Genomic DNA, 12,839 nt, shown 5'->3' with positions numbered 1-12,839 from the left:
AAGATTCTTGTTCTGGTAGAAAATTAATAATCAAACGTCCACTTTGCTGTGAAAGTGTGAAACGTGTTAAAGCGTTAACGTGCAGAAACAAAAAGAGGAATCATGAAGTTCAGACACAAGACGACAGGAAACATCTGGAACATCGGTTACTTTTCTGTTTGTATCATAAACTGTGAATAAAGACGGACGACACTTCCTCCGATTAAACAGAAATTAAACTAAAATATCTTATTTATGAATGCTGCCATCTTTTGGTGATGATGTCATGCGCAGTAATTTCTGTGTTGCAGTGATTGTGAGGGGAAGCCGGCCACCAGGGGGCGAGCAAGAGGTTTTGGCTTCACTATTGGATTTGTCCTAAAGTCGTCTTTCTTCATTTACAGTTTATGCTTCATGTCAATGATTAAATATGTTTCCATTGGCTGATTGAACGTGTGGCGTGTTAGTAACATGCAGCCTGGACGAACACGTGTGTGAACGATGACACGTCACGATTTCACAAACACAAACATGCAGTTAGCTGCGTGTGTGACATAACGCATGCTTTTAGCCCCGCCCCCTGCCGCACTTACTTCGATGGTACTGTCCAATGATCCCACACTGTTCCTACGACCTCGCTTCCCTGTCACCCAATCAGAATGAGGCAGCGTTACAACGTGTTCACCAAACACTGACGTGTTTTATCATCATGTGATAACGAGCGAGTCGAAAACAGGCTCACGAGACGCAACCATAGAGAAAAATAATAATAATAAACCAGATAAGCAGCATCAATAACAAAAACTAAACACATTCTTTGTTTACCCCAACCAAACATCAACGTTACTATGATATATATATATATATATATATATATAATATTATATGAATATAATCTGTAAATTCATTTATTTATAAAGCTAAAAAACCTGGAACAATAATAGTGCTTTTCTTTAAAAATATTTTTGTCAAATTTTACTATTTGCCAGTCAAAGTTCAAGTTCAGTATATTTTCAAATATTTAGTGGCAGGAATAGTATCTCAAATTTGTAATAATTACAGTAAAAGAATATGTACTTTGTGACATTCCACAGAACAGATTAAACACATGTGTGGACAAAACTTGAAACCACATGGACGCGTGTGCTGGAGCGAACTCAATTTCCTAAGATGCCACAGGTTCCTTCTGTTCTGGACATCTTCACACAAAGGTGTTAAAAGCCACAAAAGTCAACTCCAATTGGTCAATCTGGTCACATGACCTGGGGGTCACTGGGTCTATAAAAGACCAAGGTCTCCCCCAATTCTCTCTCTTTCTTCAACCCCACTGAGGACAGCAGGCGGCCAGCCGTCTCTCCTGCAACTCCGGGGGAGGGGGGTCCAGCTTCCAGCTCACCTTCTCAAGGAAACCTCCTCGCCCTTCAAGCTCTTCAAAACTCCTTGCAGCGACTCGGTGTCCTGTAGGTAAGGACTTCGAACCAGCATCTGAGCCACAGTTCAACAGAACCGCGAAAGCAGAAACCTTACGACCAACCAGAGACTTCACACAACCGGCAAGACGAACGGCGAAGTGCACAGCAACTTTCTCCCTTTCCAAGGACTGGTAACAGACTGGGCTTAATAATGATACTAGAAATAAGCAAGACTGTTTATTTGATTCTGTGTGGTGTTTATAAGTTTGATATATGTTGTGTTATTGTGGTTACAAGTTAAATCAAAGTTAATGTAAGTTCATTTAACGCAGACTCTCCTCCATTATCTGATTAGCATTTTCACAGACACGCATATCTCTACACGTACTTAGCTACGTCCCAACTCCAGAAGGAGGGGGGGGGTGGGGGGATGCTATCTTAAGGGCCCACAGGAAGGTGTGACTTTCTTTGTTAACCACCATTTTAAGAGACCCTCATTCACTCACACATACACATCTTGGTTTAGCTAGTACGTTTTGTCAGTGATTTGTGTTGTTAAACTTTATTATCTTCATAATAGATGTTTTTTTTTAAAAATGTTCCTTCATTAATGTTGCATAAGTGAATTTTGCCAACCTCTGCACTGTCAAGAACTCTATAAACCTTAACTGTTCATTATATAATATTGAATAGTAAATATTGAGATTTCTAATTGAACTAGATCTAAATGAGACTGATCTTAATCAATAAATTGGCTATCTTTTCCCTTCTGTGAAAGGTGGTGCCCCGAGAGAACTTTAAATCAACTAAAGTTATGATTTATTATTCATATTTTTGATAACCAAATGTATTTATTTATTTACGCCTAAAGGCACACCATCTTATGGTATCACTCCTAAGTATTATTGCACAACATATGTCTTTATGTTTTTCTGTATATATGTCAGTAATATTGCAGGTTTCTTCTGCTGGATATCACTGACATGTACTTTGCTACTTGAAGTAAATTTTACTAATAATAATCCATCATGACTTTTTTATTGGTTTCAGAATTTTTTAACTTGTGACTTAATTTTGACTTGTTTGAAGTCGTCTTCTTTATAATGTTCCTATTCTTTTTTAGGTAATAACTGTTTTTATGTGATGCTGTCTGTCTGTCTTCTTCTTCTTCTTCTTCTTCTTCTTCTTCTTCTTCTTCTTCTTCTTCTTCTTCTTCTTCTTCTTCTTCTTCTTCTTCTTCTTCTTCTTCTTCAATAAATACCAGCAACCCCCCTATCGTTTTCCATTGTAGTTTCTGCAGCTGTCCAGTAGGAGGCGACGGAGCGGCACAGTATTACACTGTACTGAATTATGTTTCTTGATTTCATCTCGTTTCATCAGTTGTTTAAGACAAAGATGAAACTTTGTTCTGATCTTAATAATCATCTGCAGCAGTGAAACCTCCTCACCTGTTTCTGAGAGGTCTCTCAACGACGAGCTGAGCGCCGTGCGTTTGAGTCCGTCCACCGAGGCGTACGTGTCGTCCAGGCACGGCCGCCCCAGGGTGCCGTTGAGCACCTCGCCCTTTACGGGCCCACCACCAGCGTTGGCCCCGCCCCCTGCCGCCCCCCCGGGTCCTCCGCCCGTCAACATGCCGGGACGCATCCCACCTTTCTGCTTCTCCAGCTCGGCTGAAGGGGGAGACGGTGAAAAGAGAGAGAAACATCAACATGGGCGTCCATGAGCAACGAGAATCCAAACAAAACACATTTAGTTCAATTGACCATGATGATCGTTAACAGACGCTACCACCAACGGTGCGTTCAGGTTCAGAACACGAAGCGTAACTCACGTGAGTTCGGTCCCTGGAGACGGAAGCTAAGTGCTAACTTCTGTTCTTATGTCCCAAAACATTTTCAACTTTGTGACTTCTCATCTTTGCCAGTTGTGACTAAACACAACTGCTGCTGCCTCTGGTACTGACACTGAGTATTAGTACTGACACTGAGTATTAGTACTGACACTGTGTATTAGTACTGACACTGTGTATTAGTACTGCTTCCACCTCTCCTGCTGCTACTGCGTCCCTTGCACCACAGAGAGGAGACACTCACACTCCACCCGGTACTTCTCCATGTCCGTCACCTCCGCGATGCTCTCCCTCAGGTCGGAGGTGAAGCGAGCTCGGTCCTGCTGACTCGGAGCCGTGAAGACGATCAGCACCTTCCTCTCCCCCCCGGGGTTCGCTGATGTCAGTCGGATGCCATGAGGGTAGTCTGAGAGACACACACACGCACACACACACACACCAGATGTTACACACTGTAGTCCTGAGCTGATTATCAGAGTTCTCTGTTTAAACGTCTGTGTGACTCTGGAGTTTGGACGCCAGCAGAGATTCTAAAAGTTGTATCATCATATCGAGCAGCAGCAGCTTGATACGGTTTTATAACACAAACTTTCAATCTGCACATTAAACTGAAAACTTGAGTTTATATCACAAATACATCACACACACGTGCACATGTTTACTTTGGACCTTTCTGGGGACATTAAATGGGACAAAAGCTGTGTCCTCAAATTGGTGGACTGTAGTCATGGTCCCCAAATGTAGCCTATGACACACACACATTTCCTACCATCCTGCAACATGACACACACACACACACATACTTGTACATACCCACTCACACACAGATAGAGGAGCATCCACCCACACACACACACACACACACACACACACACACACAGCAGACTGTGCTGATGAATCATATGGGACAATCTGTCCTGGTCACAGTCATCACCACAATCTGCCAAGTCCCGTTTAGCTCCACCAGGAGAACCAGAACTGACAACAACAACAACAGCAACAACACAACAAGCAACAACAAAAACCCAACAACCAACTAACTGAACAACACAACAAGCACCACTGCTCCGTCAGGTCTGAGACGACCTCACAAACAGATGAGTGATTTTGACCATGTGATCTGACAGTGATTGACATCCTCTCATATCGTTAATCCTCTCATATCATCCATCCTCTCATATCATACATCCTCTCATATCGTTCATCCTCTCGTATCGTTCATCCTCTCATATCATCCATCCTCTCATATCGTCCATCCTCTTGTATCGTTCATCCTCTCATATCATCCATCCTCTCATATCATCCATCCTCTCATATCGTTCATCCTCTCATATCGTTCATCCTCTCATATCATTCATCCTCTCATATCGTTCATCCTCTCATATCATCCATCCTCTCATATCATCCATCCTCTCATATCATCCATCCTCTCATATCATCTTCTCATATCGTTCATCCTCTCATATCGTACATCCTCTCATATCATACATCCTCTCATATTGTTCATCCTCTCATAACGTTCATCCTCTCATATCGTTCATCCTCTCATATTGTTCATCCTCTCATATCGTACATCCTCTCATATCGTTCATCCTCTCATATCGTACATCCTCTCATATTGTTCATCCTCTCATATCATTCATCCTCTCATATTGTACATCCTCTTATATTGTTCATCCTCTCATATCGTACATCCTCTCATATCATTCATCGTCTCATATCGTTCATCGTCTCATATCGTTCATCCTCTCATATCTTACACCCATCTCCCCACAGCTCCAGATCTTTCCTCACGTTTCCCTTTCTACTCTTCAAGCAGCACATTTATAATCATTATAAACAAACTCCGGTGTCTTACAGCCTGCTGACTGTGGGGTAAAAATAGAGAAATGAGCGAGAGAAGAAGTATAAGAAATGAAACGAAGATAAGCCGACACAGATGGAGAGAGCAGATGGATGAGAGGAGAAGGAGATGAGTAGAAAGAGTGATGCAGGAGGGAGAGAAGGAGGGAGAGGAGCACTTACAGCTGTTTTGGAAGGTGTGGACCTGCATGTCCACCAGAGGGAAGGACTGACGGAAATTGTACGTTACTGAAGTCTTCTTCTTCTGGAAGATCTTTGTTACCTGAGGAGGAGAAGAAGAGGAGATGAGAGAAGAGGAAGAGGAAGATGAAGAGGAGTTGGTAAAGGATTGAGGAGAGAGAAGAAAAAGAGAAAATAGACGAGGAGGGAGGAAAGAAAAGATGAGTGGATGCTTGATTATGCAAATCTTCATTTGTTTCTTTGTTGTTTGGAGGTTATAAATCCATCAGTGGTTATTTCAATCTGCTGCGTTCAGTGTTTCTCTCCTGTTGGTCACATCGTAAATAAATTAAATCTGAATCACAGTTTGTCTTTGTCTCCTGAGGACAAACATGAGATGAGCTTTCGTGACTTTCTGTGCACGATGAGCTTTAAATCATTTATTCAGACGAGAGAGCTTCTGTCACGACGATGCTGCTTCAACAGTCCTGAAGTCGAACAGATCCTTTCACCACCGGAGGATTCATCTCCAAACTTCACTGGTTCTGCTCACAAAACTGTTTTCAGACATGAACTCCAGATTATGTCCAGAAAATAGATTTGTTGTTTAATATGAGGAGACGAACCGAGACTCGCTGGAGCAACAGGAGCTAACATGAGCATCACTTCATCATCAGGTCTGAAATGAAGTCTGATTCCAAATGGGTTAGTTTGCTACGTAGCAAAACATATGCTAACCACCTTTGAATAGAGTTGTAGGATTAAAGCGATTTCGTGATTGTGATCATGTTTTCTCTGCAGACGTGTGTTGTTACCATCAGCAGGTCGTTGAACAGGAACACCTCCCGCTGGTGGACGCTGCTCCTCTGGGCGCGGTTCGGATCGGGAACCTCGAACAGCTGACAGCAGCAGACCAGCCGGCGATGAGGCAGCGACAGGACCTGCAACACACACACAGACAGACACACACACACACACACACACACACACGTTTTGTTATTGGTTGTTAAACTTGACAGAGACGGTTTGCTTTTGCTGAAGTCATGAAATTATTAATACTAAACAATTGTCTGATACTTTAGGGTTTTTGAATTGTATTTAATCACGAAATGTGAAAAAATTATGATTTCTCTTGAGGTTTGAGCTCGAGGAAAACTCAAAAAGTCTTGTTTCTTTGGGGAGAAGGAAAACTCCTCCGTCCTCTGCTTGAATTCTCTCGGCCGGAACAGACTTCCTTCTCCGGATGGATCCAGAGACGTTTTGTTTCTTGATAGTGGTCTTACAAGTGTCTTCAAAATATCTAGGTTCATCCTCTCTGGATATTGCATTTCCAAAAGGGGTGCATATATATATTCATTCTAATAATTTGACCAACATGTAGAACGATGTAGTTGCATAGCTGCCAGAAGTTTCTTACAGGCTTCTTGCCGACCACCATCCTCTCTACGGCCTGGACCTGGGACACGTGGTCATCGTTGGTCCTCAGCTCCCATTTCTGGATCCTTCCATAGATGTTCACCAGCAGGTCTCTGGGGATGTCCTGACCGTTATCAACGCCTGGTGGAGACACACAGGTTCAGTGGGTAGTGACAAGCGTATCGGAGAAACTAGCGTGAAAACATCGGACCTGGTTTGGTTTGTCTGCTCTGAGCTTCTGTACAAACGTGACGGAGCAACAAGATCTTAGAATAAATGATTTGATGAAGAAGACAAGTTGTGAATGAGCGACTCTGAGCTGCAGACTTTCTCTTCTCTTTGAGTCTACGACTGTTTTTAATATCACAATCATTGCAGACTGACTCCACTGATCGTGGGAGATGAAGCTGATACCGACCTCTCAGGTTCTTGATGAAGTCCTCAAGCTTCATCTTCCTCTCTGGCTTGACGTTGGGGCTGTACATGTCCGTGTTGAGGAGGATGATGGCAAAGGCCAAGATGAAGATGGTGTCTGGATTCTGGAACTGTCGGATCAGCACCGGGTTACAAACACAGTACCGCTGACTGCAGAGAGCAAGAGAGAGAGAGAGGAATAAAAACACCATCACAGGCTGTGGTGAGTGGGACCTCCTCCGGGACTCGAACCTGTGGAGCAGTTCATCACCTGAAGGCCTCGATCAGCCGCTCCACCCGCTGAGCTTCACCCTGAACTTTGATCTGAGACTGGAACTTCCTCAGAGCGTCGTCCAGGTCCATCCCAGAGAAATCCATCTCGTCCAGGACGCAGCTACAGGAACAGGAAACAGGAAACAGGAAACAGGAAATCATCTTCCACAGTTGAATTAACAAACCACCTCAGGTTTCAGGATCCGAGTCTGATGGGTTTATCACTATCACTGTTTATATTTGCATTTAAGTTGATGTTAAACTGTAAAACATCAAGACTCAATAATAAGAGTCTCCCACAACCCTCTTGGTTTCCTAAAGGAGAGGTTGTTCGCTTCCTTCAACCAGAGTCATGAGGTCACTGTGACCTTTGACCCCTGAAATCGAAAACAATTCATCTTTGAGTCCAAGTGACAACTGAACAAAATGTGAACAAATTCCCAAAAGACAGACTCGAGGTACCAAAGACATGTTTTGTGAGGTTAACGTTACTTTGACCTTTAAACCCTGAAATCTAATCAGCTCACCTGTGAGTCTACAAACATTTGAGGCGAATTTGAGGAAGAATCATACCGACTGCAGCCACTAGGTGTCAGCGTCATGGAGACCTGGAAACCACACATGTCGGCTGTGGGAGTCATGTGACGTCTACTCACTCTAACACGTCCTTGTTGAACTGCTGCCGGCTGCCGAGGAACTCTCCGATCATCTGCCGGCTCAGGCCCTTCCTCTCCAGGATGAAGCGGGCGATGCCGACCGGCGTGTCCGACGCGAAGCCTCTCTCGATCAGGTACTGGATCCCCTTCTCCGGCTTCCTGTCGCCACAGAGACACGCTTTTCAAACATGTCTTTATTTGTGTTAACATTGTTTCTTCTCCCGTTTCTCTTCAGTTTCGTTTGGTTTTCAGAGTCTGATTCTGTCTCCAGGTGCGAACACACAACACTTACTTGTTGAACAGGTTGAGTCCGATGCGGTACTGCCGCCGCTGCACCACGTCGTTGTTGAAGGCCGGCGAGTCCCAGCTGTGGCGGCTCTCCCTCTGATAGGTCTGCTTGCCCAGGGCGGCTCCTCCCATTGGCTCCCGCAGGCTGTCACGTGACGAGGAGCCCGAGCTGCAGTTGTTGACGGTGGTGTCGTCGTTGGAGTTGGTGGTGGTGGAGTTGACGCTCTCGTTGTCTCCGTCCGAGCACAGCAGGTGGTGGTGGAGGAGGTGGGGGTGGTGGGCGAGGTGCTGCTGCGCCTCCATGTTCTGAAGAGCGGAGGAGGAGGAGGAGAGCGGCGAGGGCGTGAGGGGCAGCGGCAGGGGGGAGAGAGGTGTGAGCGGGGGGGCGGGGGAAGAGGGGGGTTCTGGGTAGCCGTGTGGCAGGTGGTGGTGGTGCAGGTGGTGGTAGTGGTGCTGGTTGAAGTGGTGCTGCATGTACGGGCCGGGGCCGGCGCCGTGCGCGTGGTGCAGGTGCACGACGTGCGGCTGGCTGTACTGAGGGTGGTGGTGCAGGATGGTGGGGAGGTGGGGGAGGGGCGGGGGGTGAGGGTGGGGGTGCGAGTGCTGCAGCGGGTGGGGGAGCGGGTGCGAGGGCAGGGTCCGGGCCGAGGGCACCGGGGGGGGCACGCTGGCCGGGCTGCGGGTCTGTCCCTGCGCCGTGGGTTTGTGTTTGATGGTTCCCTGCGGCGAGTCGGCCTCGCTGCTCCCCCCCCCTCCGCCCCCCCGCTCGTCCTCGCCGCTCTCCTCCCCACCCCCCCCTCCCGCCCTCCTCTCCCGCTCTCCTCGCTCGGCGCCCGACGGCTCCTGCTCGTACACCAGGCGTCCGATGGAGCCGCGCTCCGACCTGAAGGTTCAAACAACAACGTTAAACTCATGGAATCAAAGATATGAAACTGAGACTGTGAACAAAGATGGACGACACGTCATCTAAAAACGAAACAACTCCGATGAGGAGCCGAGGTCCTAATGAGACACGAGCTCGACCAATCAGGAGTCAGTCTCCGCCCCTTTTTACATCATCAAATAACTGATTAAAACTTAACTGATCAGAAACTTTGATTGAATATTTATTTAAACCTCGGAAAACACATTGAGGAACAAAACCCTAATTTCCAACGGTGCCGAGGGTCCAATGAAGAGTTAATACATTGAAGAGTTAATACATTGAATAAATAAGAATGAAATAAATATGCATATATATATATATATATATATATATATATATATATATACACAGTAATACAAGGTATAAAAAAATTCGTCAGTATAAAATACTATGGCCAAGTCAACTATCAGTTACAATCACTGCAGGAGAAGTCAGCTGTTCATGAGACTAGACTCCAGAACTCCCTCAATGAAACAAATGAGCGCAACCTTAAAGATTTTTGGACCTCATTCCAAATGTGGGGTTGGGACACTTTTTGTGCAAACCGCAGGCCTCTCTTTCGGCCTGGATGTGTAGTCAAAATCTGAAAGCACATGGTCTTTGTCTTGAGGAAGCCGAATGTGCTGGAGCGAACTCAATCTCCCAAGAAGCCACAAGTTCCATTGTTCTAAGACATTAAAGGAACTCAGTCTCCCAGGGGGTCACAGGCTCCTTTTGTTCTGGGCATCTTCACACATAGGTGCGAAGTTCTACCAGGATCAACTCCAATTGGTCAATCTGGCCACATGACCTGAGAGTCACTGGGCCTATTTAAGAGCAGGCCTCCTCCAGAGTCTTTCTCTTTTCTCCACTGACCACCACTGAGGACAGCGGGCTGTCCAGCCTCTCCTCTCCTGCATCGCCTAGAGGGGGCCTGACTGCTCCTGCCTTGCATCTTCTCTTCGCATCAAAATCTACAAGAGGAGCGCAAAGGTACAGCTTCCAGCCCACCTTCTCAAGGAAACCTCCACGCATCTCAAGCTCTACCATTCTCCTTGCAGCGATTCGATATCCTGCAGGTAAGGAATTCAACAAGCGAGAGCATCACAGCTCAACAGAACCGCGGAAGCAGAGACCACACGAACCAGAGACTTCCAAGCCAGAACGAACGGCGAACCGCACAGGAACTTTCTCCCTGTTCAAGGACAGGTAACATACTGGGCCTAATAATGAGACTAGACTAGAAGCAAGACTGTTTATTTGATTATGTTTGGTGTTTTAAAGTTTGATATATATTGTAGTTACAAGCTAAATGAAAGTTAATGTAAGCTAGGCTCTACTCAGACTCTGCCATTATCTAATTAGCATTTTCACAGACACCGCATATCTCCTCAGCTCATTAGCTCAGACCCCGCTGCATGTCGTGAAACCACTTCTGCAGAAGAAGGGGGGTGCTATCTTAGGGGGGTCAAACCACCATTTTGAAAGCATGCTGAAGAAGGTGTGAACGTTTGGTTAACAACCATTCTGAAAGCACCCTAATTTACATACACACACACACTCACACACACATCTTTGTTAGTAGATTTTGTTTTGTGTTTTGATACTTTATTATGTCATAATAAATGTTTTCTTTTAAACTTGTCCTTTCATTAACGTTGCATAAGTGAAGTTTGCCCACCGTTACACTGTCAAGAACTCTATAAACCTTAACTGTTCATTATATAATCTTTAATAGTAAATATAGAAATTTCTAATTGAACTACATCTAAATGAGACTGATCTTAATCGATAAATTGGCTATCTTTTCCCTTCTGTGAAGGGTGGTGCCCCGAGATAACTTAAACAAACTAAAGTTATGATTAGGGCCCGAGCACAGACATCAAAGGTGTCTGGTGAGACCCTATTGAAATTGTAAGGATTATTATTTCTTTCTTCTTATTATTATTATTCAGGCAAGTGAATTGGCTTTTTGAGGGCTTTAACATGCTCAACTTCTTACCAAAATTTGCAGAAAGTTAGAAAGTGGTGAAAATTTACGTATTCTGAAGGAATTTTCAATGGGCGTCGCAAAATGGCTCAACGGTGCCCCCCCGAGACAGCCCGAGACCCCCGGAAGGTGTTCCCATTGACCGATCTTCACAAAAATCAATACACAGGTGTATTTTAATATTAATTTTTTACATATTAATGTTTTATATTTTATTTTGATCATTATTATTTTGTATCACTCCTAACCATTATTGCACAACAGTGCCTTATAACAGAAAGCTGTCTTCCTTGAACAAAGAGAAAAGAACTAAAGTCTCATCTTCGAGAAAAAAATATGTAACATCTACGTTGGTCCCATCTGCTAACATGGAGGAGGCAGAGTTTCTATGGGACCTGTCAATCAGCCACCAGGGGGCGATGGAGAGGATTTGTCTTGTCGTCCATCTTTATTTACTCTGTGTGTTATAATCAGATTAAGAACATGAGAACGACTTGTGATCGAAGCTCTCTGATTGGCTGTGCTGACCTGTCACTCATGTCCACGGAGCTGTCACTGGGCGGTTCGATGGTCAGGACAGGGAGGTGTCCTCCTCCTCCTCCTCCTCCTCCTCCTCCTCCTCCTCCTCCTCCTCCTCCTCCTCCTCCTCCTCCTCCTCCTCCTCCTCCTCCTGCCCTCCCTCTGTACTCCCCCCGACACTCGGTACATGGCGTGCTGCTCCTCCGGCTGCTCCCTCCCTCCGTCTCCCTGCTGTCCTCCCTCCCCCCTGCGCCTCCCCCTCGCCCTCCTCCCCAGTACTCCGTGTCGGAGTTGGAGGCGGGGCGGGACAGCGGCGAGGAGGGGAGGCAGCCCTCGTCCATGTAGAGCGTGACATCACTGAAGGAGGTGGCGGTGCTGTCCTCGTGCATGTCGGCGCCTCCTCTCCCGGCTCCTCCCCCCCGGCCTGTGGCGCGGTGGGCGGAGGCATTGGTGCTGCGCCACGCACACTGTCTGTAATCTTCTTCTTCGTCTTCCTCCTCGTCCTCCTCCCCTTCCTCCTCCTCCTCTTCCTCCTCTTCGTCTCCCTCCTCCTCCTCCTCCTCCTCCTCCTCTCCTCCTGCTTCCTGTGAGTCCTCGCGTCCCGACTGGCAGGTCAGCGAGTCGTCCATCGAGTCGGCCAAAGACTTCACCTGAAGTCACAGAGACACAGAGAGAATCAAACCTCTGCTTCTGGTTCATATCTCAAGATTTGTTATATTTATCATTCAAATGGATTTTAATGTCAACTCAACAGAAAACAAAGTTTGTTTGTAGTTTAGAGTTTGGAACCTTAATGATGACTCGTGTGTTTTTTCTGGAATCCTCCTTGCAGCCTGATGAGTGAAGCAGTGATAACAGCGTCTGCTCTTTCCTCTGATGCACCTCTTACTTATGTGCAAAGGATTATTCTGTTTTTATATTTTCATCCAATCAGAGCAGGCAGGTACCATTAGACCCCGCCCCATGCAGCAGCGCTCTGCAAGGACTTTCACTTTAATGCTTAAAGTATAAAATAAAGTAAATAGTTACTTGCTTTTGCTCAAGTAGAAAAGTTAATATGGTACTTTGACTTTTACTTGTGTGCTTCCACTGCTTCCACTGTTTCATTCTTCAGGCT

At 45.7% G+C, this 12,839-nt stretch overlaps 2 protein-coding genes across 2 annotated transcripts in view; one reads left to right on the top strand and one right to left on the bottom strand.

Annotated features, from left to right (window-relative positions):
• si:dkey-96f10.1 (6-phosphofructo-2-kinase/fructose-2,6-bisphosphatase) overlaps positions 1–12,839 on the top strand; it is a 186,902-nt gene that overhangs the window by 9,547 nt on the left and 164,516 nt on the right. The gene's annotated exons all lie outside the window — the stretch shown is intronic.
• The window catches only part of LOC133005424 (IQ motif and SEC7 domain-containing protein 2-like), an 84,677-nt gene that overhangs the window by 1,302 nt on the left and 70,536 nt on the right, over positions 1–12,839 (bottom strand). The window contains exons 7-17 of the mRNA XM_061075094.1: positions 11,732–12,372; positions 8,314–9,192; positions 8,022–8,180; positions 7,364–7,486; positions 7,097–7,263; positions 6,680–6,819; positions 6,078–6,203; positions 5,266–5,365; positions 3,485–3,646; positions 2,840–3,061; positions 573–622 (exon numbers count right to left, since the gene is read on the bottom strand). Coding sequence (XP_060931077.1) covers positions 573–622; positions 2,840–3,061; positions 3,485–3,646; positions 5,266–5,365; positions 6,078–6,203; positions 6,680–6,819; positions 7,097–7,263; positions 7,364–7,486; positions 8,022–8,180; positions 8,314–9,192; positions 11,732–12,372 — 2,769 coding nt within the window. The remainder of the gene's footprint in view (positions 1–572; positions 623–2,839; positions 3,062–3,484; positions 3,647–5,265; positions 5,366–6,077; positions 6,204–6,679; positions 6,820–7,096; positions 7,264–7,363; positions 7,487–8,021; positions 8,181–8,313; positions 9,193–11,731; positions 12,373–12,839) is intronic.

This window comes from Limanda limanda, chromosome 7 (assembly GCF_963576545.1).
Source record: "Limanda limanda chromosome 7, fLimLim1.1, whole genome shotgun sequence".
Lineage (NCBI taxonomy): Eukaryota > Metazoa > Chordata > Actinopteri > Pleuronectiformes > Pleuronectidae > Limanda > Limanda limanda.
Note: the sequence above shows the minus strand (reverse complement) of the source record. Positions and strands in the feature narration are given on the sequence as shown.